The 25455-nt window shown below is 44.2% G+C and overlaps 1 protein-coding gene across 2 annotated transcripts in view; it reads right to left on the reverse strand.

The window, feature by feature from the left end:
• LOC117528651 (myosin heavy chain, fast skeletal muscle-like) overlaps nucleotides 1-15008 on the reverse strand; it is a 50451-nt gene extending 35443 nt beyond the window's left edge. The window contains exons 1-12 of one of the 2 annotated variants that reach the window (XM_034191284.1): nucleotides 14884-15008; nucleotides 14410-14623; nucleotides 12136-12279; nucleotides 11883-12039; nucleotides 3069-3096; nucleotides 2869-2986; nucleotides 2705-2797; nucleotides 1306-1369; nucleotides 1120-1218; nucleotides 930-1033; nucleotides 713-851; nucleotides 504-622 (exon numbers count right to left, since the gene is read on the reverse strand). In XM_034191284.1, the coding sequence (XP_034047175.1) occupies nucleotides 504-622; nucleotides 713-851; nucleotides 930-1033; nucleotides 1120-1218; nucleotides 1306-1369; nucleotides 2705-2797; nucleotides 2869-2986; nucleotides 3069-3096; nucleotides 11883-12039; nucleotides 12136-12279; nucleotides 14410-14613 (1269 nt within the window). In that variant the 5' untranslated portion in view covers nucleotides 14614-14623; nucleotides 14884-15008. Of the gene's footprint in view, nucleotides 1-503; nucleotides 623-712; nucleotides 852-929; nucleotides 1034-1119; nucleotides 1219-1305; nucleotides 1370-2704; nucleotides 2798-2868; nucleotides 2987-3068; nucleotides 3097-11882; nucleotides 12040-12135; nucleotides 12280-14409; nucleotides 14624-14883 lie in introns of those variants that run through there. The other variant, XM_034191283.1, reaches the window with a different exon arrangement.
• Nucleotides 15009-25455: the final 10447 nt, after the last annotated feature.

Below are 25455 nucleotides of genomic sequence, written 5' to 3' on the forward strand. Positions count from 1 at the left end.
TCAATGTCACTTTTTAATTACTGGCTCATTTGTTTTTCTTGAAGCCGCTACCTCTGCTAGTTTATTTACATTGCACTTTCAAGTGGAAAAATAGTACACTTACACAAAATTTTACATTCATAAGAACAATTTAACTCACACTTTTGCCTTCTACATTTTCGTTTGGTGTTGCCACAGCAGTTCCAATATGGATCTGCATATTGATTGATTTTTACACCCAATGCTCCTCCTGCCACGACTCCACATTACACAAAGAATAGGCAGAGGTGGTCGGGAACCTACAACCTGCTCTGCAATAACAATTGCTTAAACCATTTGGCCACTGTGCTGCTTAAAACAGAAATGCCAAATATATATCAAACATACAGTCCAACCACAGGCTGTGTAATACGAGTACAGGCCACCGCCTGGCAACAATCAGTGTGTGTGGTGACCTATCACACAACAATGGCTCCGCTTCCTTCATTATCCAAACTGAAGCGTCTTGTGTGGCGTCACAGTACCTGGGGGACAGTCTGGCCCTTGGTGACGAATTCATTGCCCACTTTCACTCTGGGGTAGCAAAAGGCTTTCAGCAGGTCGGCAGAGTTCAGCGACATGAGGAACGCAACTTTGTCCGCCACTGAGAGACAAACAGGAAGTATTAACACGTTGTCATCAATAACTCTTGAATGCCTTCAGGGGCAACAGAGACGAGTCCCGCGTAGCTCACCCTCAGTGCCGTCAGGCTCAGCCTGCTCCTCGCGCTGCTTCTGCTTGAACTTCATGTTCCCATAATGCATCACAGCGCCGGTGAGCTTGTAGATGGACAATTTTTCTTCATTGCTGAAGCCCAAGATATCAATAGCAGTCTGGTGTGTTCAAATGAAACAGTTATTAGAAAATGGTCCACGTCTACACTGCTGAACACGTGTGAGGAGAACGCTCACATCTGTAGCGATGAGCTCTTCTTTATCGTCAATACTGGCCACAGTGATCTGCCCCTGACTTATCATGGGAAAGTCATATGGATTGGTTGTAATGAGAAGCATTTCTGCAGAGACAAACCAGCAGGATTTTATTTTGAAACTCTGGCCTTTATAATATTGGGCTCTGTAAGCTCCGACGATCTTTCCATACCAATGAGCTCCGGCTTGTGGCCGGTCATGATCTGATAGAAGATGTGGTAGCCTCTCTCATTTGACAGCTGGAATGTCACTCTTGACTTTTCCAGCAAATCTAGATTGAATAACATTTCAAATATTGATTATCATTTGAACCTATTTGAACAGGCTGAAAACAATAAATTTTGAATGGTGTACTTACAGGCTTCAATATCAGCAGAAGAGAGTTTCCCAGTTGTTCCAAAGTGAATCCTGATGAATTTACCCTAGAAAACAATGTAGAGGGTAACTAAGCATCCTAAAGTATTTATACTCCGGCCATTTCTACAATGTGCTTCATCAAAAATATTTTCCAAATTTTTTGTAAAAAGAGGTTTTCTGTGACAGCAGATAAGACCATGAGCCAGTACCACTAATCAGTACCACTGAAGGGGGAAAAAGAAAAAATAAATCAGTGTGCCATCAACTACTCAAATGTATGGTGGCCATCCAGGGTGGTAGCTGTAGTCAGGTAGGGGTCAGTGAAGAATTACACAGGGGTCAAATTTTAAAAATGCTCCAATCACATTGAAAAGTATATCACATTATTTATCTGATAAAAAAAAGTCAGGTTTGGTCTATTTATGACTGAATTTTCTGGAGTTATGTGCTTAAAAATGTTGACAAAGGTCTATTTCAGTTTGTATAGGCATAAGAGGGATTTAAAAAGGAACAGTTTGTACCAACTGTCATGTTTAATTATCAAGCGACATGGTGTTGTCCTTTCGGCTGCACCCATCCTGCTAGTGTCTCACTGGGCTGCGACAGACTGTGAATGGCATCCGTGACAAAATTTGTGCAGTTCGGCGTGAGGTTCGCAGCTGTTCACCGTCCCTTTGCTTCAGTCATAAGGTGGTGCCTGTGCACAGCTTGATTTTTGAACAGATCAACAGTTGAAACTCCCTCACCAAATCATCAGGCGAGCGCCTTGTACCCCTCACCACGTGGTCTTTGCGACTCAGAATTTGGGCAACATGTGAGACAGCTTCTGAGGGGTTGACACAGTTTTCCGTTATATGATCGGAGACAAACAGCACTTCCGGAAGCCTCCAACCACTGCCTCTGTAGCCTGCCTGTGAATGCACAGTCTGGCTGTGCACGCATGCTGGGTGTGTCAAATGGGTGTGTCCAGCCACAGAACTGGATTTACAGTGTTTTTCTCCTTTTGTTTATTATAAGTGTAATGCTGCCGGCTGGCGGCGGCTCTCATGCACACAAGGACAGCGGTCTACACCTGTGTGGATGAGGCAATCCAGATTTATTGTCTGTGAAGATGTAAATGGAAGTTGAGAGATGCCTTCACTGACTACAGCTGCCATCCTGGATGGCCACCATACATTTATGTAGGCTGGATTTTAGTCCCCTTTCTTAAGTGCCCTTTTTCACACACTTCCCTCAAAGGGAATCCCCCCCCATAACTATCTAAATTCAGCAGCAACTCACACCACCCCCCACACCAAGTTGATGGTCTAGTGGTTAAGTGGGGGGCTTGAAACCAGATGATCCTCTTTTTGAATAAGCAACTTTCAAATACATAAAGCTAAATTGTGACACAGACTTACAAATCTTGAAGAATTGTCATTCCTCACAGTCTTGGCATTCCCAAAAGCCTCCAGCAGAGGATTGGCTGAAATGATTTGATCTTCCAGCGTTCCCTGGAAAGCACAGTCATGTTAAGCTGATAGTTTTTATGTATATAAAAGTGAATCTGGTGAGTTTTCAGTACCTGCACTTTGCCACCAGTCTGCTCTTTCTTTTCCTGCCCGCCACCAGACACTGCAATTGTTGCAAAGTACTGGATGACACGCTTGGTGTTCACCGTCTTTCCTGCACCAGATTCTCCACTAGAAACACAGAATAAAACCATTCAGAGGACAGACAAACACCACTACAGCCCATATTACCAGAGGCAGAACTCAGACTTACGTGATCAGGACAGACTGGTTCTCACGATCTGTTGGTGACACAAATACAAACAAGCTTGACCACCAGAGACGTGCCAGTTTATTGGACTACAAATAAAGATGAGTGTTGTCTTAGGGACCTCATAGTACCATATCACCCCAATAGAGCGCTTCGCTCTCAGACTGCAGGCTTACTTGTAGTAACTAGGGTTTTTAAGAATAGAATGGGAGGCAGAGGTTTCAGCTTTCAGGCTCCTCTCCTGTGGAACCAGCTCCCAATTCGGATCAAGGAGACAGACACCCTCTCTACTTTTAAGATTAGGCTTAAAACTTTGCTTTTTGCTAAAGCGTATAGTTAGGGCTGGATCAGGTGACCCTGAACCATCCTTTAGTTATGCTGCTATAGACTTAGACTGCTGGGGGTTCCCATGATGCACTGAGTGTTTCTTTCTCTTTTTGCTCTGTATGCACCACTCTGCATTTAATCATTAGTGATTGATCTCTGCTCTCTTCCACAGCATGTCTTTTTCCTGATTCTCTCCCCTCAGCCCCAACCAGTCCCAGCAGAAGACTGCCCCTCCCTGAGCCTGGTTCTGCTGGAGGTTTCTTCCTGTTAAAAGGGAGTTTTTCCTTCCCACTGTCGCCAAGTGCTTGCTCACAGGGGGTCGTTTTGAATGCTGGGGTTTTTCTATAATTATTGTATGGCTTTTGCCTTACAATATAAAGCGCCTTGGGGCAGCTGTTTGTTGTGATTTGGCGCTATATAAATAAAATTGATTTTGATTTGATTTGATTTGATTTGTTGTTTCACCTTTTAAGCTGGGGTGACTACATGTCCCTGTTTTCCAGCAAAAGGCCTAGTTTTTCAGGGACAGTACCCATTTTCCACAGTTCATCCAGTAGTTCCCAACATAAAAAGCATTCCAACCAACCAACAAACCCTAACCCTAACTCAAATTCTGATCCAAAGTCAAACATTTAAAGCATACATTGTCATAAAGGCCAGAAACATCTCAACAATCCAATTCTCAAACCCCACTGAGGTCCTTAGTCTGGGTCTCATTAACATAAGATCACTATCCTCAAAATCTCTGTTGATTAACGATCTAATTATGGATCACCACTTAGATATGATTGGTTTGTGTGAAACCTGGCTTAAACTTACTGCTGTCCTCCCCTTAAATGAGGCCATGTTTAGTCACGTCACATGTGATACAAAGCAAGGCAGGGCTGTTGCTCGAATTTATAAATATGGGTTTAGTTTATTAGCTGTTGGGGGTTTATAATATAATTTGTTTGAACATCTGACTCTCTGCTCTGCCCAGGAAACTATGTATTGCCAAGGTCAGAAGAATAAAAATCAGCCGTATTACTTTGTCACTGTATATAGGCCCCCTGGTCCATACTCTGAATTCTTAGATGAGTTTGATGAGTTTATCTCTAACTTGGCAACCCATGCAGATAACATTCTGAATGCCTATGACTTCAACATTCATATAAATAAGCCTTCTGATCCCCTCTGCAAATCATTTATGGACATTGTGGATGTTTTAGGATTCCAGCAATGCATTCGGGGTTTGACACACATTAGTGTAAATACCCCAGAGTTGGTCCTCATTTGTGGTATCGCTGTCACAAATATTGAAATCATGCCCCTTGCGTCAGTGGTTTCTGATCACTCACTTATTAAGTTTACAGTTTTGCTGCCATGTTTAATGGAACAAGAACCTTATTTAGCACTACGACAACACAGCAACTCTTCAACTATGACTGAACTCAAAGCTAGACTGTCTGATATCTTAGTTTAACATTTGGAAAATGCCCAGTCAGTAGAAAGTCTTGTGGACAGTTTAAACTCAGTGCTCAAAACTACACTCGACATGATCGCTCCACCTACATTAACACCCCCCCACCCACCCAAATAAAAACAGTTGCCGTGGTTCAATGATTTCTTATGTGGACTCAAGCATAAAGCTAGAGGTCTAGAATGGAAATGGCATAGTTCAAAATTAGAAGTATTCCACCTTGCGTGGCATGATGCTATCTTGGACTATAAGCATGCATTACTGGCTACAAAGCGGACCTATTACTCTGATTTGATCAACAAAAAAAGCATAACTCAAAGTTCTTGTTCGACACGATGGCAACACTTATTCATGGGCAACCACCTGTAGTTCACTCTCATTTTACAGCACAAGTTTTCTTAGATTACTTTGAGAAGAAAATAGAAGACATTAGGTTAAACATATCCCAGCATGCCTTAACCCAGCCACTACACCCTGCTATTGAGGTGGGGGCCATTACTGAGGTATTACCTAGATTTACAGAATTTGACAGTCTCTCACTCAGCGTGCTGACAAAACTCATAACGTCTACAAAAAGCACAACCTTCTTATTTGATCCTATACTAACAAAACTGTTTAAGGACCTGTGGCTCACTCTTGGGCCGACTGTGCTGGAAATTATTAATCTTTCTTTATCTTCTGGATCTGTTTCTACATGTTTGAAATCTGCAGCGATTAAACCGTTACTTAAGAAATCTAATCTTGACCCTAGTATATTGAAAAACTATAGGCCGATACCAAATCTATCATTTTGCTCTAAAATTCTGAAAAAGTGGTTTCACTGCAGCTCGTGGACTATCTTACTGAGAATAATCTTTTGACCTCCTTGATCTTTTGACCTCCACATTACAAATATTACGACGACTGCTTTCTTCCACCTGTGAAATATAGAGAAGATTCGTCCCATCCTGTCTATGGCTGATGCTGAGACCCTGATTCATGCATTTGTCTGTTCTAGATTGGACTTCTGCAATGGTGTATTTTCTGGTTTACTACAATCCACCATTAGGGCTCTCCAGTTGGTTCAAAATGCTGCTGCCAGACTAGAAGCAGAACGTTTGACCACATTACACCCATTTTGACATCCCTTCACTGGCTTCCTGTCCCCATGAGATCAAATTTTAAGGTTCTGCTACTAAACTATAAAATTGTTCAGACTGGCACCTCCCTACTTAGCTGACCTAATTAAACCCTACGTACCGGCCTGGGCTCTGCATTCTCAGGGTGCAGGACTACTTTGTGTCCGTAGGGTGAATAAGAAGTCTGCGGGTCATAGAGCTTTCTCTTATCGTGCCCCTGTTCTGTGGAATGATCTCCCTGCATCAATAAAACAGTCAGGTTCTGTAGAGACTTTCAAGTCCAGACTTAAGAGGCACTTATTTTCCCTTTCATATGGCTAGCATACTGGCATAGTTGGGTAGTATGCTTTTACCCTTTTAAATTCATTCTGCTAGTAAACAGAGTGGGTCTTGGCCTCAACTTTATGTAAATTCTGGGTTTGTTAGTGAAGCTTAGGACTAGCTTAGGACTAGCCGCCAGTGATCACTTTAGGATTGTCTCTGTTTTCCTGTTCCTTAGTGCTGATAAATGATACCTTAGCTGTAGTTTTTCTGGCTGACTGATTCTGCTTTACTGTCTCTCTGTGTGGATGACGTCTCGGTGTCGCATGCTGGATTTGATTTAGATAATTTCTGAAACGGACGTGGAACGTGGAACAGACTCTGCTGCAGGAACAGGCCCACTAAAGGGCATGAGCACTGCTGGATGACCCCTGCCTGTGGACTGGACACCTGCATGGACTTCTCATCAAATGCATCTTCTTTTGTTGTGTTATGTTCTGTTTTAGAAAACTTTCTAAAAATCTTGTCATTCTTAGAATGGCCCAAGCAGAGGGTCACCCCTCTAAGTCTGGTCTGCTTGAGGTTTCCTCCTCAAATCATCAGAGGGAGTTTTTCCTTCCCACTGTCGCCTGTTTTCTTGCTCTGGCGGTTGGTAAGGTTAGACCTTAGTTGTGTGAAGCGCCTTGGGGCAGCTTTGATGTGATGTGAGAGCCAACCTCTACTGGTGGTTGGCTCTCACTGCGGTATTGTATCACTTCCTGTTCCGGAGCACAGCGGTGTTTTGCTGTGTCTGTTAGCTGTTTAATCTGCGCAGTTAGATTGATCTAGTTATCTAGATAACGATTTGTTTCCCAGTGTAATCTTCACGTGCCTTAACTAAAGCACTCCTTCTGCTGAATCACCTCTAAATTATTTACACATTATTCACTTTGTGTGTTTTTAGGAATCCGCTAGCTTAGCGCAGCTACTAGCTCTTAGCCGATTTAGCATGGCGGCTTCTCCTGTCTCTCCCGCACGTTTCTGCTCTGGGTGTGAAATGTTTAGTTATTCCTCGGCCTCCTTTAGCAGTAACGGTACTTGTAATAAGTGTAGCTTATTCATAGCTTTGGAGGCCAGGCTGGGCGAATTGGAGACTCGGCTCCGCACCGTGGAAAATTCTACAGCTAGCCAGGCCCCTGTAATCGGTGCGGACCAAGGTAGCTTAGCCGCTGTTAGTTCCCCCCTGGCAGATCCCGAGCAGCCGGGAGAGCAGGCCGACTGGGTGACTGTGAGGAGGAAACGTAGCCCTAAACAGAAGCCCCGTGTACACCGCCAACCCGTTCACATTTCTAACCGTTTTTCCCCACTCAATGACACACCCGCCGAGGATCAAACTCTGGTTATTGGCGACTCTGTTTTGAGAAATGTGAAGTTAGCGACACCAGCAACCATAGTCAATTGTCTTCCGGGGGCCAGAGCAGGCGACATTGAAGGAAATTTGAAACTGCTGGCTAAGGCTAAGCGTAAATTTGGTAAGATTGTAATTCACGTCGGCAGTAATGACACCCGGTTACGCCAATCGGAGGTCACTAAAATTAACATTGAATCGGTGTGTAACTTTGCAAAAACAATGTCGACTCTGTAGTTTTCTCTGGGCCCCTCCCCAATCGGACCGGGAGTGACATGTTTAGCCGCATGTTCTCCTTGAATTGCTGGCTGTCTGAGTGGTGTCCAAAAAATGAGGTGGGATTCAAAGATAATTGGCAAAGCTTCTGGGGAAAACCTGGTCTTGTTAGGAGAGACGGCATCCATCCCACTTTGGATGGAGCAGCTCTCATTTCTAGAAATCTGGCCAATTTTCTTAAATCCTCCAAACCGTGACTATCCACGGTTGGGACCAGGAAGCAGAGATGTAGTCTTACACACCTCTCTGCAGCTTCTCTCCCCCTGCCATCCCCTCATTACCCCATCCCCGTAGAGACGGTGTCTGCTCCCAGACCACCAATAACCAGCAAAAATCTATTTAAGCATAAAAATTCAAAAAGAAAAAATAATATGGCACCTTCAACTGCACCACAGACTAAAACAGTTAAATGTGGTCTATTAAACATTAGGTTTCTCTCTTCTAAGTCCCTGTTGGTAAATGATATAATAATTGATCAACATATTGATTTATTCTGCCTTACAGAAACCTGGTTACAGCAGGATGAATATGTTAGTTTAAATGAGTCAACACCCCCGAGTCACACTAACTGTCAGAATGCTCGTAGCACGGGCCGAGGCGGAGGATTAGCAGCAATCTTCCATTCCAGCTTATTAATTAATCAAAAACCCAGACAGAGCTTTAATTCATTTGAAAGCTTGACTCTTAGTCTTGTCCATCCAAATTGGAAGTCCCAAAAAACAGTTTTATTTGTTATTATCTATCGTCCACCTGGTCGTTACTGTGAGTTTCTCTGTGAATTTTCAGACCTTTTGTCTGACTTAGTGCTTAGCTCAGATAAGATAATTATAGTGGGCAATTTTAACATCCACACAGATGCTGAGAATGACAGCCTCAACACTGCATTTAATCTATTATTAGACTCTATTGGCTTTGCTCAAAATGTAAATGAGTCCACCCACCACTTTAATCATATCTTAGATCTTGTTCTGACTTATGGTATGGAAATAGAAGACTTAACAGTATTCCCTGAAAACTCCCTTCTGTCTGATCATTTCTTAATAACATTTACATTTACTCTGATGGACTACCCAGCAGTGGGGAATAAGTTTCATTACACTAGAAGTCTTTCAGAAAGCGCTGTAACTAGGTTTAAGGATATGATTCCTTCTTTATGTTCTCTAATGCCATATACCAACACAGTGCAGAGTAGCTACCTAAACTCTGTAAGTGAGATAGAGTATCTCGTCAATAGTTTTACATCCTCATTGAAGACAACTTTGGATGCTGTAGCTCCTCTGAAAAAGAGAGCTTTAAATCAGAAGTGCCTGACTCCGTGGTATAACTCACAAACTCGTAGCTTAAAGCAGATAACCCGTAAGTTGGAGAGGAAATGGCATCTCACTAATTTAGAAGATCTTCACTTAGCCTGGAAAAAGAGTCTGTTGCTCTATAAAAAAGCCCTCCGTAAAGCTAGGACATCTTTCTACTCATCACTAATTGAAGAAAATAAGAACAACCCCAGGTTTCTTTTCAGCACTGTAGCCAGGCTGACAAAGAGTCAGAGCTCTATTGAGCTGAGTATTCCATTAACTTTAACTAGTAATGACTTCATGACTTTCTTTGCTAACAAAATTTTAACTATTAGAGAAAAAATTACTCATAACCATCCCAAAGATGTATCGTTATCTTTGGCTGCTTTCAGTGATGCCGGTATTTGGTTAGACTCTTTCTCTCCGATTGTTCTGTCTGAGTTATTTTCATTAGTTACTTCATCCAAACCATCAACATGTCTATTAGACCCCATTCCTACCAGGCTGCTCAAGGAAGCCCTACCATTATTTAATGCTTCAATCTTAAATATGATCAATCTATCTTTGTTAGTTGGCTATGTACCACAGGCTTTTAAGGTGGCAGTAATTAAACCATTACTTAAAAAGCCATCACTTGACCCAGCTATCTTAGCTAATTATAGGCCAATCTCCAACCTTCCTTTTCTCTCAAAAATTCTTGCAAGGGTAGTTGTAAAACAGCTAACTGATCATCTGCAGAGGAATGGTCTATTTGAAGAGTTTCAGTCAGGTTTTAGAATTCATCATAGTACAGAAACAGCATTAGTGAAGGTTACAAATGATCTTCTTATGGCCTCGGACAGTGGACTCATCTCTGTGCTTGTTCTGTTAGACCTCAGTGCTGCTTTTGATACTGTTGACCATAAAATTTTATTACAGAGATTAGAGCATGCCATAGGTATTAAAGGCACTGCGCTGCGGTGGTTTGAATCATATTTGTCTAATAGATTACAATTTGTTCATGTAAATGAGGAATCTTCTTCACAGACTAAAGTTAATTATGGAGTTCCACAAGATTCTGTGCTAGGACCAATTTTATTCACTTTATACATGCTTCCCTTAGGCAGTATTATTAGACGGTATTGCTTAAATTTTCATTGTTACGCAGATGATACCCAGCTTTATCTATCCATGAAGCCAGAGGACACACACCAATTAGCTAAACTGCAGGATTGTCTTACAGACATAAAGACATGGATGACCTCTAATTTCCTGCTTTTAACCTCAGATAAAACTGAAGTTATTGTACTTGGCCCCACAAATCTTAGAAACATGGTGTCTAACCAGATCCTTACTCTGGATGGCATTACCCTGACCTCTAGTAATACTGTAAGAAATCTTGGAGTCATTTTTGATCAGGATATGTCATTCAAAGCGCATATTAAACAAATATGTTGGACTGCTTTTTTGCATTTACGCAATATCTCTAAAATTAGAAAGGTCTTGTCTCAGAGTGATGCTGAAAAACTAATTCATGCATTTATTTCCTCTAGGCTGGACTATTGTAATTCATTATTATCAGGTTGTCCTAAAAGTTCCCTAAAAAGCCTTCAGTTAATTCAAAATGCTGCAGCTAGAGTACTAACGGGGACTAGAAGGAGAGAGCATATCTCACCCATATTGGCCTCTCTTCATTGGCTTCCTGTTAATTCTAGAATAGAATTTAAAATTCTCCTTCTTACTTATAAGGTTTTGAATAATCAGGTCCCATCTTATCTTAGGGACCTCGTAGTACCATATCACCCCAATAGAGCGCTTCGCTCTCAGACTGCAGGCTTACCTGTAGTTCCTAGGGTTTGTAAGAGTAGAATGGGAGGCAGAGCCTTCAGCTTTCAGGCTCCTCTCCTGTGGAACCAGCTCCCAATTCAGATCAGGGAGACAGACACCCGCTCTACTTTTAAGATTAGGCTTAAAACTTTCCTTTTTGCTAAAGCTTATAGTTAGGGCTGGATCAGGTGACCCTGAACCATCCCTTAGTTATGCTGCTATAGACGTAGACTGCTGGGGGGTTCCCATGATGCACTGTTTCTTTCTCTTTTTGCTCTGTATGCACCACTCTGCATTTAATCATTAGTGATCGATCTCTGCTCCCCTCCACAGCATGTCTTTTTCCTGGTTCTCTCCCTCAGCCCCAACCAGTCCCAGCAGCAGACTGCCCCTCCCTGAGCCTGGTTCTGCTGGAGGTTTCTTCCTGTTAAAAGGGAGTTTTTCCTTCCCACTGTAGCCAAGTGCTTGCTCACAGGGGGTCATTTTGACCGTTGGGGTTTTTACATAATTATTATATGGCCTTGCCTTACAATATAAAGCACCTTGGGGCAACTGTTTGTTGTGATTTGGCGCTATATAAAAAAAAATTGATTGATTGATTGATTGATTGATTGATTGATTGATTGATTGATTGATTGATTGATTGATTGATTTGGTGCTGTATATACTCTATAAATTGAATCATGAACACAAAGACAAGATTCTGTCAAAACTCTCAGATATTGTTTTCTGATACATGGTTCGGTGTATCAGTTCTAACGGATTGTCGTTCCTTCAGCTTTTTGGAAAGCTCCTGTCAATACAACAAACTCCGTTTGAGGAATTTATAGATTTGGAGGGGGTGTGTGTTTGTGTGTATTTGAAATCATTATAGTCAGTGGTCTGGCCTACCTGTCAGCATATTTTGATAGCCATTATCAGATACGGAGAAAATATGAGGGGGGGCCTCCATGCGCTTTTTTCCTCTGTAGGCCGACACCACCACCGGGTCGTACACAGGGAGCCACTTGTATGGATTCACGGTTACACAGAATAGCCCAGAATAGGTCTGCAGATGATAATAAAAAAGAGGTCAGCCACAGTCACCCCCCTCCAGAGAAAGAGAAAGAGACAGAGGGAAACGCCTCCGTACATCCTTACGTACATAAATCATCCACGCTGCGTAACGCTCTTTGAGATTAAACAGCACAGAGGGCTCATTGAGGTAGGTCATCATGGCCATGTCCTCGATCTTGTCGTACTTTGGGGGATTCATTTGATGGCAGTCATCCTTATTAACGACTACAGTCTGATGGAGGAAGATAACGTGTCACTGAGCAGAAGTTAAATTCATGTAAGAGAACTGAAAGGATTAAGCAAGAAAGAAATCCAGCACATAAGAACAACATGAAAACTAAAGCAGGAAAGTGTGAGTCCATATATGCAAAGAAAGAAAGAAAATATTAACATCCCCTATCTTGCAATGCAAAAATGAATCATTAAAAGGGCATTTAGTAATGCTGAAGACGTCAATTAATAACAATAAATTTTATTTATATGCATGTATTATGCATTCATTTGGCAGGAGTGGTGGCCAGATAGTGTGTTTGGTTTCAGTGTGGTTCAAACCCCGGTTCAAACCCCACCCCTGCCACATTTCTCCATGAAATATGCAGTTGCGTCAGAAAGGGCATCCGGTGTAAAACCTGTGCCAAATCAACATGCAGACCCACCTTGGATCTGCTGTGGCGACCCCGAAATGAAAACAAGGGAGCAGCTGAAGGGTCTTACTTTACTATTCATTTATTCATTTTCTGCAGCTTATCTGGGTCTGGGTCATGGTGGCAGTAGACGAAGCAGCTCATCCCACACTTCCCTATCCTCTGCTAAGTCCTCTAACTCTTCCCAGGGGATCCCAAGGCAATCCAAAGCCAGCTGGGAAATAAAATCCCTCCAGTGTGTACTGGGTCTTCCCTGGGGTCTCCTCCCAGTTAGATCTGCCTGGAAGACCTTCCAATAGAGACGACCAGAGGGCGTCATTACCAGGTGCCCAAACCACCTCAACTGACTCCTTTCGATGTGAAGAAACAGCAGCTCTACTCCGAGCCCCTCCTAGATAATCGAGCTTCTCACCCTGTCCACAAGTGTAAGACAAGATACCTGATAGAGGAATCTCATTTCTGTCAGTTGTATCGGCAAGCTTATTCTTTCAGTCACTACCCCAAGTTCATGACCGTAGGTGAGGATATGCGTCTATATTGACAGGTAAATAGAGAGGCTTACCTTCTTGCTCAGCTCTGTCTTCACCACGACAGTCTGGGACAGTGTACTGTACATAAAACATCAGATGCCGCCCCAATCTGTCTAAAATCTCATGCTCCAACTTTCCTCCTGATTGTACACCTTTTCCAAGTCCAAAAAACACATGTAGACTGGTTTCGTCATACTACCAAGACCCTTCTAATATCCTGTTTAGGCCTTCTAGGTCAGTGGCTTACCCCACCATCTGACCACCATCTGTCTAAGACGCACAGTAACACGTTTGATGACACTATTACGAAATCGATCCTTGACCTTTGACTGAGGGTGTTCTGGTACTTATGAACACCTTTGTGTTCTACGAAGGTGGTCGTTATCAACCATCCGTGACTAATGCAGAAGACCAACAACAAAACACCATTCAGATTCATATCTGTTGGGGGGGGGCTTCCTCCGAATCACTCCCCTCCATGTTTCTTCATCATTGCCTACATGAACATTGAAGTCCCCCAGTAGAACTAACAAGTCGCCAGCAGGAACTTTGTCCAGGATCCCATGAAGAGTCTCTAAGAAGCCTGAATACTCTGAAATGCTGTTTGGTGCAACTGCACAATCAATAGTCAGAATCCTCTCTGCAATACAAAGCCATACTGAGGCAGCCCTCTGGGTCATCGGGGGAACTCCAAAAATACTTGTGAGTATCCCCACACTCGCCCTGCACCTCTCATCCTGGACATCTCTGGAGAAAAAGAGAGTTCTGCCCCTCTCCACGAGTTTGGTTCCACTTTGCTCAAAGAAGAGCTGGTTAAATTTTGACCTTGATACAGATTCGGAATTTTTTTTAATAAATAAATATTTTGATGATAACTAACTTTATTTCAAATGCTATTGGGTTGTTAAAAAATAAACAGAGGGCAGCCTTGGCAGAAATATAAGATTCTTCCCCAAATCCATTCAAATCTTTTATGATTCCAGACTTGATCCAGTGTTCTATCCAAGTCTGGTTCATCAGGTTAACGAGTTTTTAGAAACAAACAGATGTGGGTGTTTGCCTCTTCAGAAAACATAATTAATGGAAAACAAGCATCATTTGGAAAACTGTTAACATTAATATTTTGAAACGGATCATGTTATGGAAATTAATGCTGATTCTTGGCACGTGTTGTTCAGAAATAATTACAGCTCCTGCTTCGGTCTTTACGGTGACTTTGTCCCCATCTCTGCTCTGGATAACACCTTTGATGTACAGTTCCTTTTCTTCAGGTACGAAGCAGGCTGATTTTGCGTCGAATGGTTTGTTCTGAGCCTCGATTCGCTCCTTTTCAGGTTTACGGAGAAATACGGCTGCTGGCCCGTACTGGGCCATCTCCGCATCACTGCTCATGTCGATATATCTGGAATTGAAAACAAAGTAAGGAACGCGCCTCCAGAGTTCACATTTTCACAGTCACCCTTTTATAATTATTGAAGTACAAAACTGCCCGTCAGCTCTATAACAGTTTTAGTGTGAAAACAGTCAATGTGGAGACTTTTACACAACAAAATGAACATCATGGGGCGGAGAGGAGGGTGCCGTTTGTGGGCACTGTTTTGTTCTTCAAGCATCAGGAAGGAGTGTTTCTCTGAAGACTTTCAATCAAACTGTCTCACTTACCTGCTTTATCCACAGATGTCAAAGTGAATCCACAGTGCTGCAGATCAAACACACAAAGTGGGTAAATCCCATCAGAAAGTAAAGGTCATTACAGAATAGCTGGTGCTGTTGGACTCCTGGATGGGATAATGTTGGATCTTACCAATGGTCGCTCTGGCAGGCCCCTCAGTCAACGGTGGTGTGATGCTGATGCCCCTTTTATGAAGACCAGTGTGCTGGTGACGCACAACACACACTCCAAATACGGCAATGTCATTCAATTCATGTCACAATTTGGGTTCAACCCTTAAATATGGCACGGGATTGGGGGGGGGGGGGGGGGGGGGGGGGGGGGTAACGTCAACACGGCAGCAGTGGCAGGTGATGATCCTCAAGTACTATTTTTATACTTGGAGCAGCTACGAGCTCCTAATGTTTGGTGCTTTTCTGTTCAGCAGAGGAGTTGGTTTAAGTCAAAGTGAATATTGATTTAAGATAATCAGTTTCTTACAAACTGAGACAGACGTGATTGTTACGCAAGTCCGGATGTCCTTCCTGCCGTAACTCCACATTACATGGACAATGGGCAGGGGTGAGTTTTCAACCGGGAACCTTCCGCAGTGAAAACAAGTGCAATGAACCGCTTGATCACCACGCCTGCCACCTAACGATCATTAATAATAAATAGAAAATACCTATAGATAGAATAGAAAAGTCATAGTATTTTTCCTAGTTTGGGGGTCCTATGACTTATACACCGAAAAATCACACATTTGTTATTAATAATAAATATTATTATAATGACTACTTATATAGGACTTTCATATAGGAGGAAAGGTAAGAGGATTTTGTACTTTAAAACTTTGTGTGTGTGTGTGTGTGTGTGTGTGTGTGTGTGTGTGTGTGTGTGTGTGTGTGTGTGTGTGTGTGTGTGTGTGTGTGTGTGTGTGTGTGTGTGTACGTAATATGGTTTGAAACAGTTTTATGTTGATAGTGATATGCATTTTCAATAATTTGGTGATTTTGAACTGACTCAAGAATGTCTCTTATCTTATATAAATTTATTAATTTCCAACCAGCAGCAGTACCTCACGTTAAGTCCGGACTGCCTAAACCCACGGGCAGAAACATGTTTCTGATCACCGCAACAGACCTTTAAAATCACGACATAAACAAAGTGCTTGTTGTTGGTTAAAGCGTCACTTTGCCTGAGTTTTTTCTCATAGTCGGTCTTGATTCTGACTCTAAAAGGAAGTTTGGCATTTTGCAGAAAGATATTGCAAATTACTGACAGCTGCACCTGGACCCAGTAAGCCGGTCAATGCAAAAATAGATTTGGGAAACTTCGTTTGCAGTCTTCGCGGATTAGTGCCTCTGCTGGTGTGAAACTTTAATGGCTCCTTGGTGGAACTGAAGTCAGATGTACCAAACTAATACAACCCCGAAGATGTTGGGGTGACAAGGAAAATGTAAATTAATAATAATAATAATATAATATAATGGTAATCATTTTTTTAAAGCGTATTCATTCTTATGTTCATTTTCAGGTGTTATTTTGTCCCATTCTTCCCTCAGATACATCTTAAGCTACACAACATTTCCAAAATCCTCAACACATTCTCTATTGGGGCAGGTCAGGACTGCAGGCAGGCCAGTCCAGTATCCATACTCTCTTCTTCAGCAGTCATGGCTCTGCAATGTGTGCAAAATGTGGTTTTGCATTGACTTGTTGAAAAATACATGGACATCCTCTTGAATGCAAAATCTCAGTGTAGTTTTCTGCATTAATACTGTGATCACAGAAGTGTAAATGACCTTTGCCAAGGTCACTGACCAATGGAGTAATAGATCATAGCTGATCCATAATCCGTATGACAGCACACTTGCAAACTGTGGATCAATTACAAAATTTACATAAGTGTGATTTTGCATCATGGTGATTTATTTTTGAAAGTAACTATTTTGATGCAGTTGTGGTAAAATCAGTCTGAGTGGAAGAAGTGTAGCAGTGCACTCACTCAGCCTGTTATACCCTCCTGCTCCGCTCAGCACACTTCTGGATTGAACCACAGAAGAAAAATTCTCTAAAAAAAATTAAAGGAGTTGAAGATGAAGCATCCATCGTCTCCTCGCTGTAATTCTGAGCTGGCTTAACTGAGTATCAAGCTTGAAGTATGTGTGTAGTTGATTTGGCTGAAAGCCCAAAGCTCTTGGAAAGAAGTAGTATTTCCAGTGCTTTTGGAGTGTATGCTCAGCAGGACCACTGATATGAATGAATTCAGATGAGTGGGGAGGACTAACGTATACTGAACAGGTTAACTATAAAATGATTATTGTTACTGTATCACCAGACAATGTAGAAATCGTCATATGTTTGAATAAGAATTTGAAGTGATAAACTTAGGTCAGCTTTGTTTCAAAGATCCAAGACATGACCAGGATCAAAGATCACCAAGCAGTGAAAAAGCTGATGATGAGGATCAAAGGTCTGGAGCAAAGTTCATGGTCACAGGTCAGTAATCAGAAACAAAGGTCAGCCATCAGAATCTGAGAAAGCCAGACACAAGATCAAAGGAATAACCCTGTCATAATTTTTTTTATTCAGTTTTTTAATTCAACCTTTATTTAACCAGGTTAGCCCCATTGAGACCATGTATACCCCACACAGAAAGGCCACAGGTGAGATTCGATCTCATGACCTTCTTGCTGTGAGGCAACAGTGCTAACCACTAAGACACCGTGCTGCCAAGAAGGATATAGTGAATATAAAGCAAAGGAACATGTCAACAGTGAGATGAGTTTGTTTATTCGGGGTTCTTTAATTTCTTGTTTGTCTCGACAAAAAAAAACATTTTATTAACTGTGAGCTAAGTGACGGTCACTCCGAGCTGACATGGGTTCAGGATCCAGACTGTGTGTCCGGTTCATGGTCTGTATGTGTTGTCATCAGCAACCCGTCAGAGCGTCCAGCTGCTTCAGTTCCCTGAACTCTTCACACGTGTGACTCTAATCCTGTTTCATGAGGATTTGTACAAATGTCAGGAGCGGCCCAGCTGCTCCGTCGTTGACAGCACCAGAAAACGGTGGATTTTGGGAAGTTACGCTTCGCTTAAATGATATTCGAGATGTTGAAATGTCACTTCAGTGGAATCATTCAGTGTGACTCGCTCTGGATGTTTTATCTCATCTGGTGGTGTTCAGAAATAAATCATGTAATTTCACAGTTGAACTAGCGACCAGCCGCAGCGCTAATGAGCAACTTTCATCATCAGCTTCAGTTTTTGGATAAACAGTGCAATAATTCATTCAGTGCATGAAGTTTCCATCGATCCAGTGTGATTGTTGGGAAAGTGTAGTGACACGGACCCACAACAAGGGGCGTAAATGAATGGACAATGGATGAGCCAAAAACAACAATTTACTGTTGTGAATGTGCACAACAAAATACAGACAATCACAGAATTTGTATGCAGTCAATATACAAAGGTGACGTGTGGGCAGGCTCGAGGATAGAAGACGTCTGTCCAGCGAAGAGCCGGGTCCCACACGATTCACTGAGAACTGAGAACTTTGAGGATGGTGAATGGTCTGATTAATCTGTCTTTGAGTTTATGGGATTCCACTTGAAGGGGGATGTCCTTGGTGGATAGCCAAACCTCCTGCATGGGCTGGTATGCAGGGGCTGGGGAATGCCAGCGGTCTGCATGGGCCTTGGCCCTCGTCCAGGCTTTCAGCAGGGCAGAGCGGGCAGTACGCCACACCCGACGGCACCTCCTGAGGTGGGCCTGGACCAAGGGCACCCCAACCTCTCCCTCTACGAGCAGAAACAATGGGGGCTGGTACCCCAAACATACCTCAAACGGGGAGAGGCCGGTGGCAGATGAAATTTGGCTGTTATGAGCGTACTCGATCCAGGCCAGATGGTTGCTCCAGGCCGTTGAGTGCGCGGAGGTCACACAGTGGAGAGCCTGTTCCAAATCCTGGTTAGCATGCTCTGCCTGTCCATTCATCTGGGGATAGTACCCAGACGAGAGGCTTACGGTGGCCCCCAGCTCCCTACAGAAACTCCTCCAGACTTGTGAGGAGAACTGGGGACCACGGTCAGAGACGATATCAGATGGAATCCCATGCAGACGTACGACATGGTGGACCAGGAGGTCTGCAGTCTCCTGAGCCGTCGGGAGCTTCGGGAGGGCCATGAAGTGGGCCGCCTTGGAGAACCGGTCTACTATCATGAGGATGGTCATCATGCCCTGGGATGGCGGGAGGCCCGTGACGAAGTCCAGGCCGATGTGGGACCAGGGGTGATGAGGCACAGGTAATGGATGGAGGAGTCCTTGTGCTCTTTGGTGGTCTGCCTTGCCCCTGGCACAGGTGGTACAGGCCTGGACATACTCCCGGACGTTGGCTTCCATAGATGCCCACCAGAAGCGCTGCCGGACCACTGCCATGGTTCTTCGCACCCCTGGGTGACAGGAGAGCTTGGAACCATGACAGAAGGCCAAGACTGTAGCTCTGGCCTCTGGTGGGATGTACAGCTTGTCTTTCGGGCCAGTTCCCGGGTCCTGGTTCCATGTCAGGGCCTGCCGGACGGTCTTCTCCACGTCCTAGGTGAGGGTGGCCACGACAGTGGACTCGGGAATGATGGTTTCCGTTGGATCTGACAGCTCGGTTTTGACTTCCTCTTCGTGAACCTGGGACAAGGCGTCAGATCATTGGTTCTTGGTCCCGGGGCGGTAGGTAATCTGGAAGTCAAAACGCCCGAAGAACAATGACCAGCGGGCTTGCCTGGGGTTCAGACGTTTGGCGGTCCGGATGTACTCCAGGTTCTGATGGTCTGTGAAAACCGTGAATGGCACCGCAGCTCCCTCCAACAGGTGTCTCCACTCCTCAAGAGCCTCTTTCACCGCAAGTAGTTCTCAATTGCCCACATCATAGTTTCGCTCATCCGGGGTCAACCTGCGGGAAAATAGGCACAGGGGTGGAGGACCTTATCGGACTCCCTGCTCTGGGACAGCACGGCTCCTATCCCTGAGTCAGAGGCATCCGCTTCAACAATAAACTGGCGGTTAGGATTGGGCTGCACCAGAACTGGCGCAGTCGAGAACCGGCGCTTCAACTCCCTAAACGCGGCTTCGCACCGATCCGACCAGGTGAAGGGGACTTTAGAGGAGGTCAGGGCTGTCAAGGGGCTAACCACCTGACTGTAGCCCTTAATGAACCTCCTGTAGAAATTTGCAAAGCCGAGGAACTGTTGCAGGTTTCTCCGGCTCGTTGGTTGGGGCCAATCTCTCACCGCCGCAACCTTAGCCGGATCAGGGGCGACGGAGTTGGAGGAGATTATGAACCCCAGGAAGGACAAAGAAGTGCGGTGGAACTCGCACTTCTCGCCCTTCACAAACAGCTGGTTCTCCAACAACCGCTGCAGGACCTGACGTACATGCTTAACATATCCGGGGAAAAGATGAGCATATCGTCCAGGTATATGAAGACGAATCGGTGCAGGAAGTCCCGCAACACGTCGTTTACCAAGGCTTGGAACGTTGCAGGGGCGTTGGTGAGGCTGAACGGCATGACCAGGTACTCAAAGTGACCTAATGGGGTGTTAAATGCCGTCTTCCACTCGTCTCCCAGATCCGAACCAGGTGGTACACATTCCTAAGATCCAGTTTAGTGAAAATTTTGGCTCCATGCAGGGACATGAACACTGAATCTAACAGGGGCAACGGGTATCGATTGCGAACCATAATCTCATTCAGCCCTCTGTAATCAATGCATGGACGGAGTCCACCATATTTCTTGCCCACAAAAAAGAAACCAGCACCCATCGGGGAGGTGGAGTTCGGGATCAACCCGGCAGCTAAGGAGTCCCGGATGTAGGTTTCCATTGATTCGCGCTCTGGACGTGAGAGGTTGTACAGTCTACTGGATGGGTACTCAACGCCCGGGATCAGATCAATGGCGCAATCGTACGGCTGGTGCGGGGGAAGAGTGAGTGCCAGATCTTTGCTGAAGACGTCAGCAAGATCGTGGTACTCCTCAGGCACTGCCGTCAGATTGGGGGGCCTTTTACCTCCTCGTTAGCAGTCAAACCAGGGGGAACCGTGGATCCTAAACACTCCCGGTGGCAGGTTTCGCTCCACTGAGCCACAACCCCAGACAGCCAATCAATCCGGGGATTGTGTTTAATCATCCATGGGAAGCCCAAAATTACGCGGGAGGTAAAAGGAGTTACATAGAACTCAATCTCCTCCCGATGATTCCCAGACACCACCAGAGTTACTGGTTGTGTCTTGTGTGTGATTAAAGGAAGAAGGGTGCCATCTAGCGCCTGCACCTTCAATGGTGAAGGGAGCGCCACTAGAGGGAGCCCTACTTCCCTTGCCCATCTGCTGTCCAGCAGATTCCCTTCTGACCCCGTGTCCACCAGTGCTGGGGCTTGAAGGGTTAGATCCCCACTCAGGATCGTAACTGGGAGACGTGCAGATATGCGTGTGTGTCCCACGTGAATTTCTTGGCCCACCCTCAGCCCAGTTTTTAAGGGCGGGTGTTGGTGTTTAACCGCTTGGGGCATTCTTTCTCTTTTTTTTGCCAGCTTGCACTCGGCCGAGACGGACGCATTTTTCTCTTCTCCCTCCCTCCCTATCTTTCCTGCTTCTGTGGCGTGTTGTCTGTGAGGCTGCAGCTTTGCTCTTCTGGAAAACGACAAAAATGGATCTGTTAAAGTGGTCTCTGAACGCAATTGACACTATTTTTTCTACAAGACATTCGGGGGCGGAGGACCCGACCTGTCCTGCTGGGACACATGTGATGGGTTACGTGATGGACTCATGGAGGAGATGGCAGGTCATGTGCCTTTACATGCTGTCTGTGGAGGACGTCGAAGATGTGTATATATTTGGCTCAGTGGTGACAGGCTTTCTGCTATGTGGAGCTGGCATAGCGCTGGTTTACCGGAAACTCAAGAAGGTGGAAGCAGCAATAATTGGCCCGTCCAGGCTGCCCCACATGATTGATTCGATTGGAAGGGCAGTGTCAGCTCAATCTGCGGGTGTTAACCGCACGTTGGATACCATCTCCGGGAGGATAGCGGCGCTGACAAACCGCTTTGATTGTCAGTAAGACCGCATCTCCTTTCTGCATTCAGATGTATTGAGAGCCACTCTGTTCTCAGACTGTGGAATCTGTCAGGCGTCTGCTAATCTGGATATTCATTTGGCTTCCCAAAAACACAGCTGCACTTCAAGGCTGCTGCGATAAAAACCTCCTGAAGGAAGGACAACACTTATGCCTCACTCCCCGGTCTCTCCCTCCCTCAGCTTCTTCAGCTCTGACGTTGACTGTGGACAGTGAACTGTTCAGGGCTGAGCCCCTCCTCCTTCCAGATGGATGAACAAGGCCGCTGACGATGCCTAAAGGCTGCCTCTGGGTGTTCTGATAAACTGGACTTTCAAATCTCGGTTGTCGTCTTTCATCTCCTGTCTGTGTGTGTGATTATTGTTTTTTGTGCTGATGTTGGTTGTTCACAGTCAGCTGTGTCTAAACTCTGGACCAAATACAAACAACATGGGAAGGTTGTTAAAGGCAAACATACTGGTAGACCAAGGAAGACATCAAAGCGTCAAGACAGAAAACTTAAAGTAATATGTCTGAAAAATTGAAAATGCACAACAAAACAAATGAGGAACGAATGGGAGGAAACTGGAGTCTGTGACTGAACTGTAAGAAACCACCTAAAGGAAATGGGATTTACATACAGAAAAGCTAAACGAAAGCCATCATTAACACCTAAACAGAAAAAAACAAGGTTACAATGGGCTAAGGAAAAGCAATCGTGGACTGTGGATGACTGGATGAAAGTCATATTCAGTGATGAATCTCAAATCTGCATTGGGCAAGGTGATGATGCTGGAACTTTTGTTGGTGCCGTTCCATTGAGATTTATAAAGATGACTGCCTGAAGAGAACATGTAAATTTCCACAGTCATTGATGATATGGGGCTGCATGTCAGGTAAAGGCACTGGGGAGATGGCTGTCATTACATCATCAACAAATGCACAAGTTTATGTTGATATTTTGGACACTTTTCTTATCCCATCAATTGAAAGGATGTTTGGGGATGATGAAATCATTTTTCAAGATGATAATGCATCTTGCCATAGAGCAAAAACTGTGAAACCATTCCTTGCAAAAAGACACATAGGGTCAATGTCATGGCCTGCAAATAGTCCGGATCTTAATCCAATTGAAAATCTTTTGTGGAACTTGAAGAAAATGGTCCATGACAAGGCTCCAACCTTTCATGATTCCATAATTTTTTCCTCAGAATTGAGTGATTCCATATTTTTTTCCCTCTGCTTGGTCTAAAAAAGTAACCATTACTGACTGCCACAATTTTTTTTTCCTGATTTCTTATAGTGTTTCTTAAAGCCAGAAAGTTGCCATTTGAAATGACTTTAGTTTTGTGTCATGTCTGTGATCTGCTTTTTTTTTCTACAAAATTAAACAACTGAATGAACATCCGCCGAGGCTGGTGATTCCATAATTTTTGCCAGGGGTTGTAGAAGGAGAGAGCATATTTCACCTATATTGGCTTCTCTTCATTGGCTCCCTGTTAATTCCAGAATAGAATTTAAAATTCTTCTTCTTACTTCTTACCATATCACCCCAATAGAGCGCTTCGCTCTCAGACTGCAGGCTTACTTGTAGTAACTAGGGTTTTTAAGAATAGAATGGGAGGCAGAGGCTTCAGCTTTCAGGCTCCTCTCCTGTGGAACCAGCTCCCAATTCGGATCAGGGAGACAGACACCCTCTCTACTTTTAAGATTAAGCTTAAAACTGTCCTTTTTGCTAAAGCTTATAGTTAGGGTTGGATCAGGTGACCCTGAACCATCCCTTAGTTATGCTGCTATAGACTTAGACTGCTGCGGGGTTCCCATGATACACTGAGTGTTTCTTTTTATTCACCTCTTTTTGCTCTGTATGCACCACTCTGCAGTGATTGATCTCTGCTCTCTTCCACAGCATGTCTTTTTCCTGCCTCTCTCTCCCCTCAGCCCCAACCAGTCCCAGCAGAAGACTGCCCCTCCCTGAGCCTGGTTCTGCTGGAGGTTTCTTCCTGTTAAAAGGGAGTTTTCCTTCCCACTGTCACCAAGTGCTTGCTCATAGGGGGGTTGTTTTGACCGTTGGGTTTTTTCTGTAATTATTGTATGGCTTTTGCCTTACAATATAAAGCACCTTGGGGCGACTGTTTGTTGTGATTTGGCGCTATATAAATAAAATTGATTTGATTTGATTTTGGTCCTGATGGACATCAGCCTCCTGCCAGAGGGGAGGGTGACAAAACGTTTGTGACCTGGGTGGGAGGGATCGGCCACTAGCTGTCTTGCTCACCTTAGGGACCTGGAGACATACAGAAATGACTGAAAGTCTTAAGGTGCCTTGACAACTGCACAAATTTGATCCACACACTGGTACACAATCTGGCATGCCAGAGAGTAAACACGTAAACTGTGCGCGGCTGCATGCAAGCGTGCAAAGAAAAGTTTGAAATGTTCAAAATCTCTGCCACACATTAATAATATGAACTATATGTGAACATTGCACAAACAGTTCAATACGCTGTGAGTCACTGCATCAGCGCATCACAGCACAGCTCATCTGAATGATTATGACGAGATGTTATATCTATAATAAACACAATTTTACTGATACTCATAAGAAGGAAGTAAAATGCAACTGTTTTACCAAGCTATTACAATCTAAGTATTAGAAATAATTACCTTTGAGACCAAATGTGTTCTCCACATCATGAAGCACATGACATGCAGCGATTAGAGGTGGTTTCATCAGCCAAGTTCTGAGAGCAAATGATTAATCTGCTATGAAATCATATTATACAATGCAGCATCCAGTGGCACAAAGCGCAGCATCCAGTGGAACACCGTGGGTCACACTGGCATGACTCTATCTTCCCTTGAGACCAGTCTATGCTGGGTTTGTGGCGTTGTAACCAGAGTGCCCAGGATTACCAACTGAGTCGTTTTATAAAAAATGTGGAAACTTATGTGTTAGAATGACTGTCAGGAACAGTCATATGAACAGATTGAGTGCGGAACACAATTTGGACCAATTGGTGACCATCCACCACATGGACCACCAGGGGGCGTGACAGCAGGTACAATTTAAGGTGGAGGGACCTGGCAAGAGAGGATAACATAAGGTTAGAATCGGCACCAGAACCAATAAAACAGGGCAGACCAGCATAGTATAATCAGACTTTAGCTCAGCGTTCAGCACATTCTGAGAGGAAGGAGCAATTAACCTCTGACTCACCCGCACTAACGTTCTCGGCCGCACTGGTGCACCCCTGACAGGACAGTGTGTGAGAATATGACCTGATTGTCCACAGTAAAAACAGAGTCCCTCCACATGGCACCACTCTTTCTCCTCATTAGGGAGACCAGTCCATCCCACTTACATGGGTTCCTCAGCAGCACTGGAGGTGAGGACACCCGGATGACTGGAAGTGAACAACCGGCCGGTGACAGAAATGACCCATGGAGCAGGATGGTGGCTGTCTCAGCGAGGGT

Source organism: Thalassophryne amazonica, chromosome 16 (assembly GCF_902500255.1).
Source record: "Thalassophryne amazonica chromosome 16, fThaAma1.1, whole genome shotgun sequence".
In the NCBI taxonomy this organism is placed as follows: Eukaryota; Metazoa; Chordata; class Actinopteri; order Batrachoidiformes; family Batrachoididae; genus Thalassophryne; species Thalassophryne amazonica.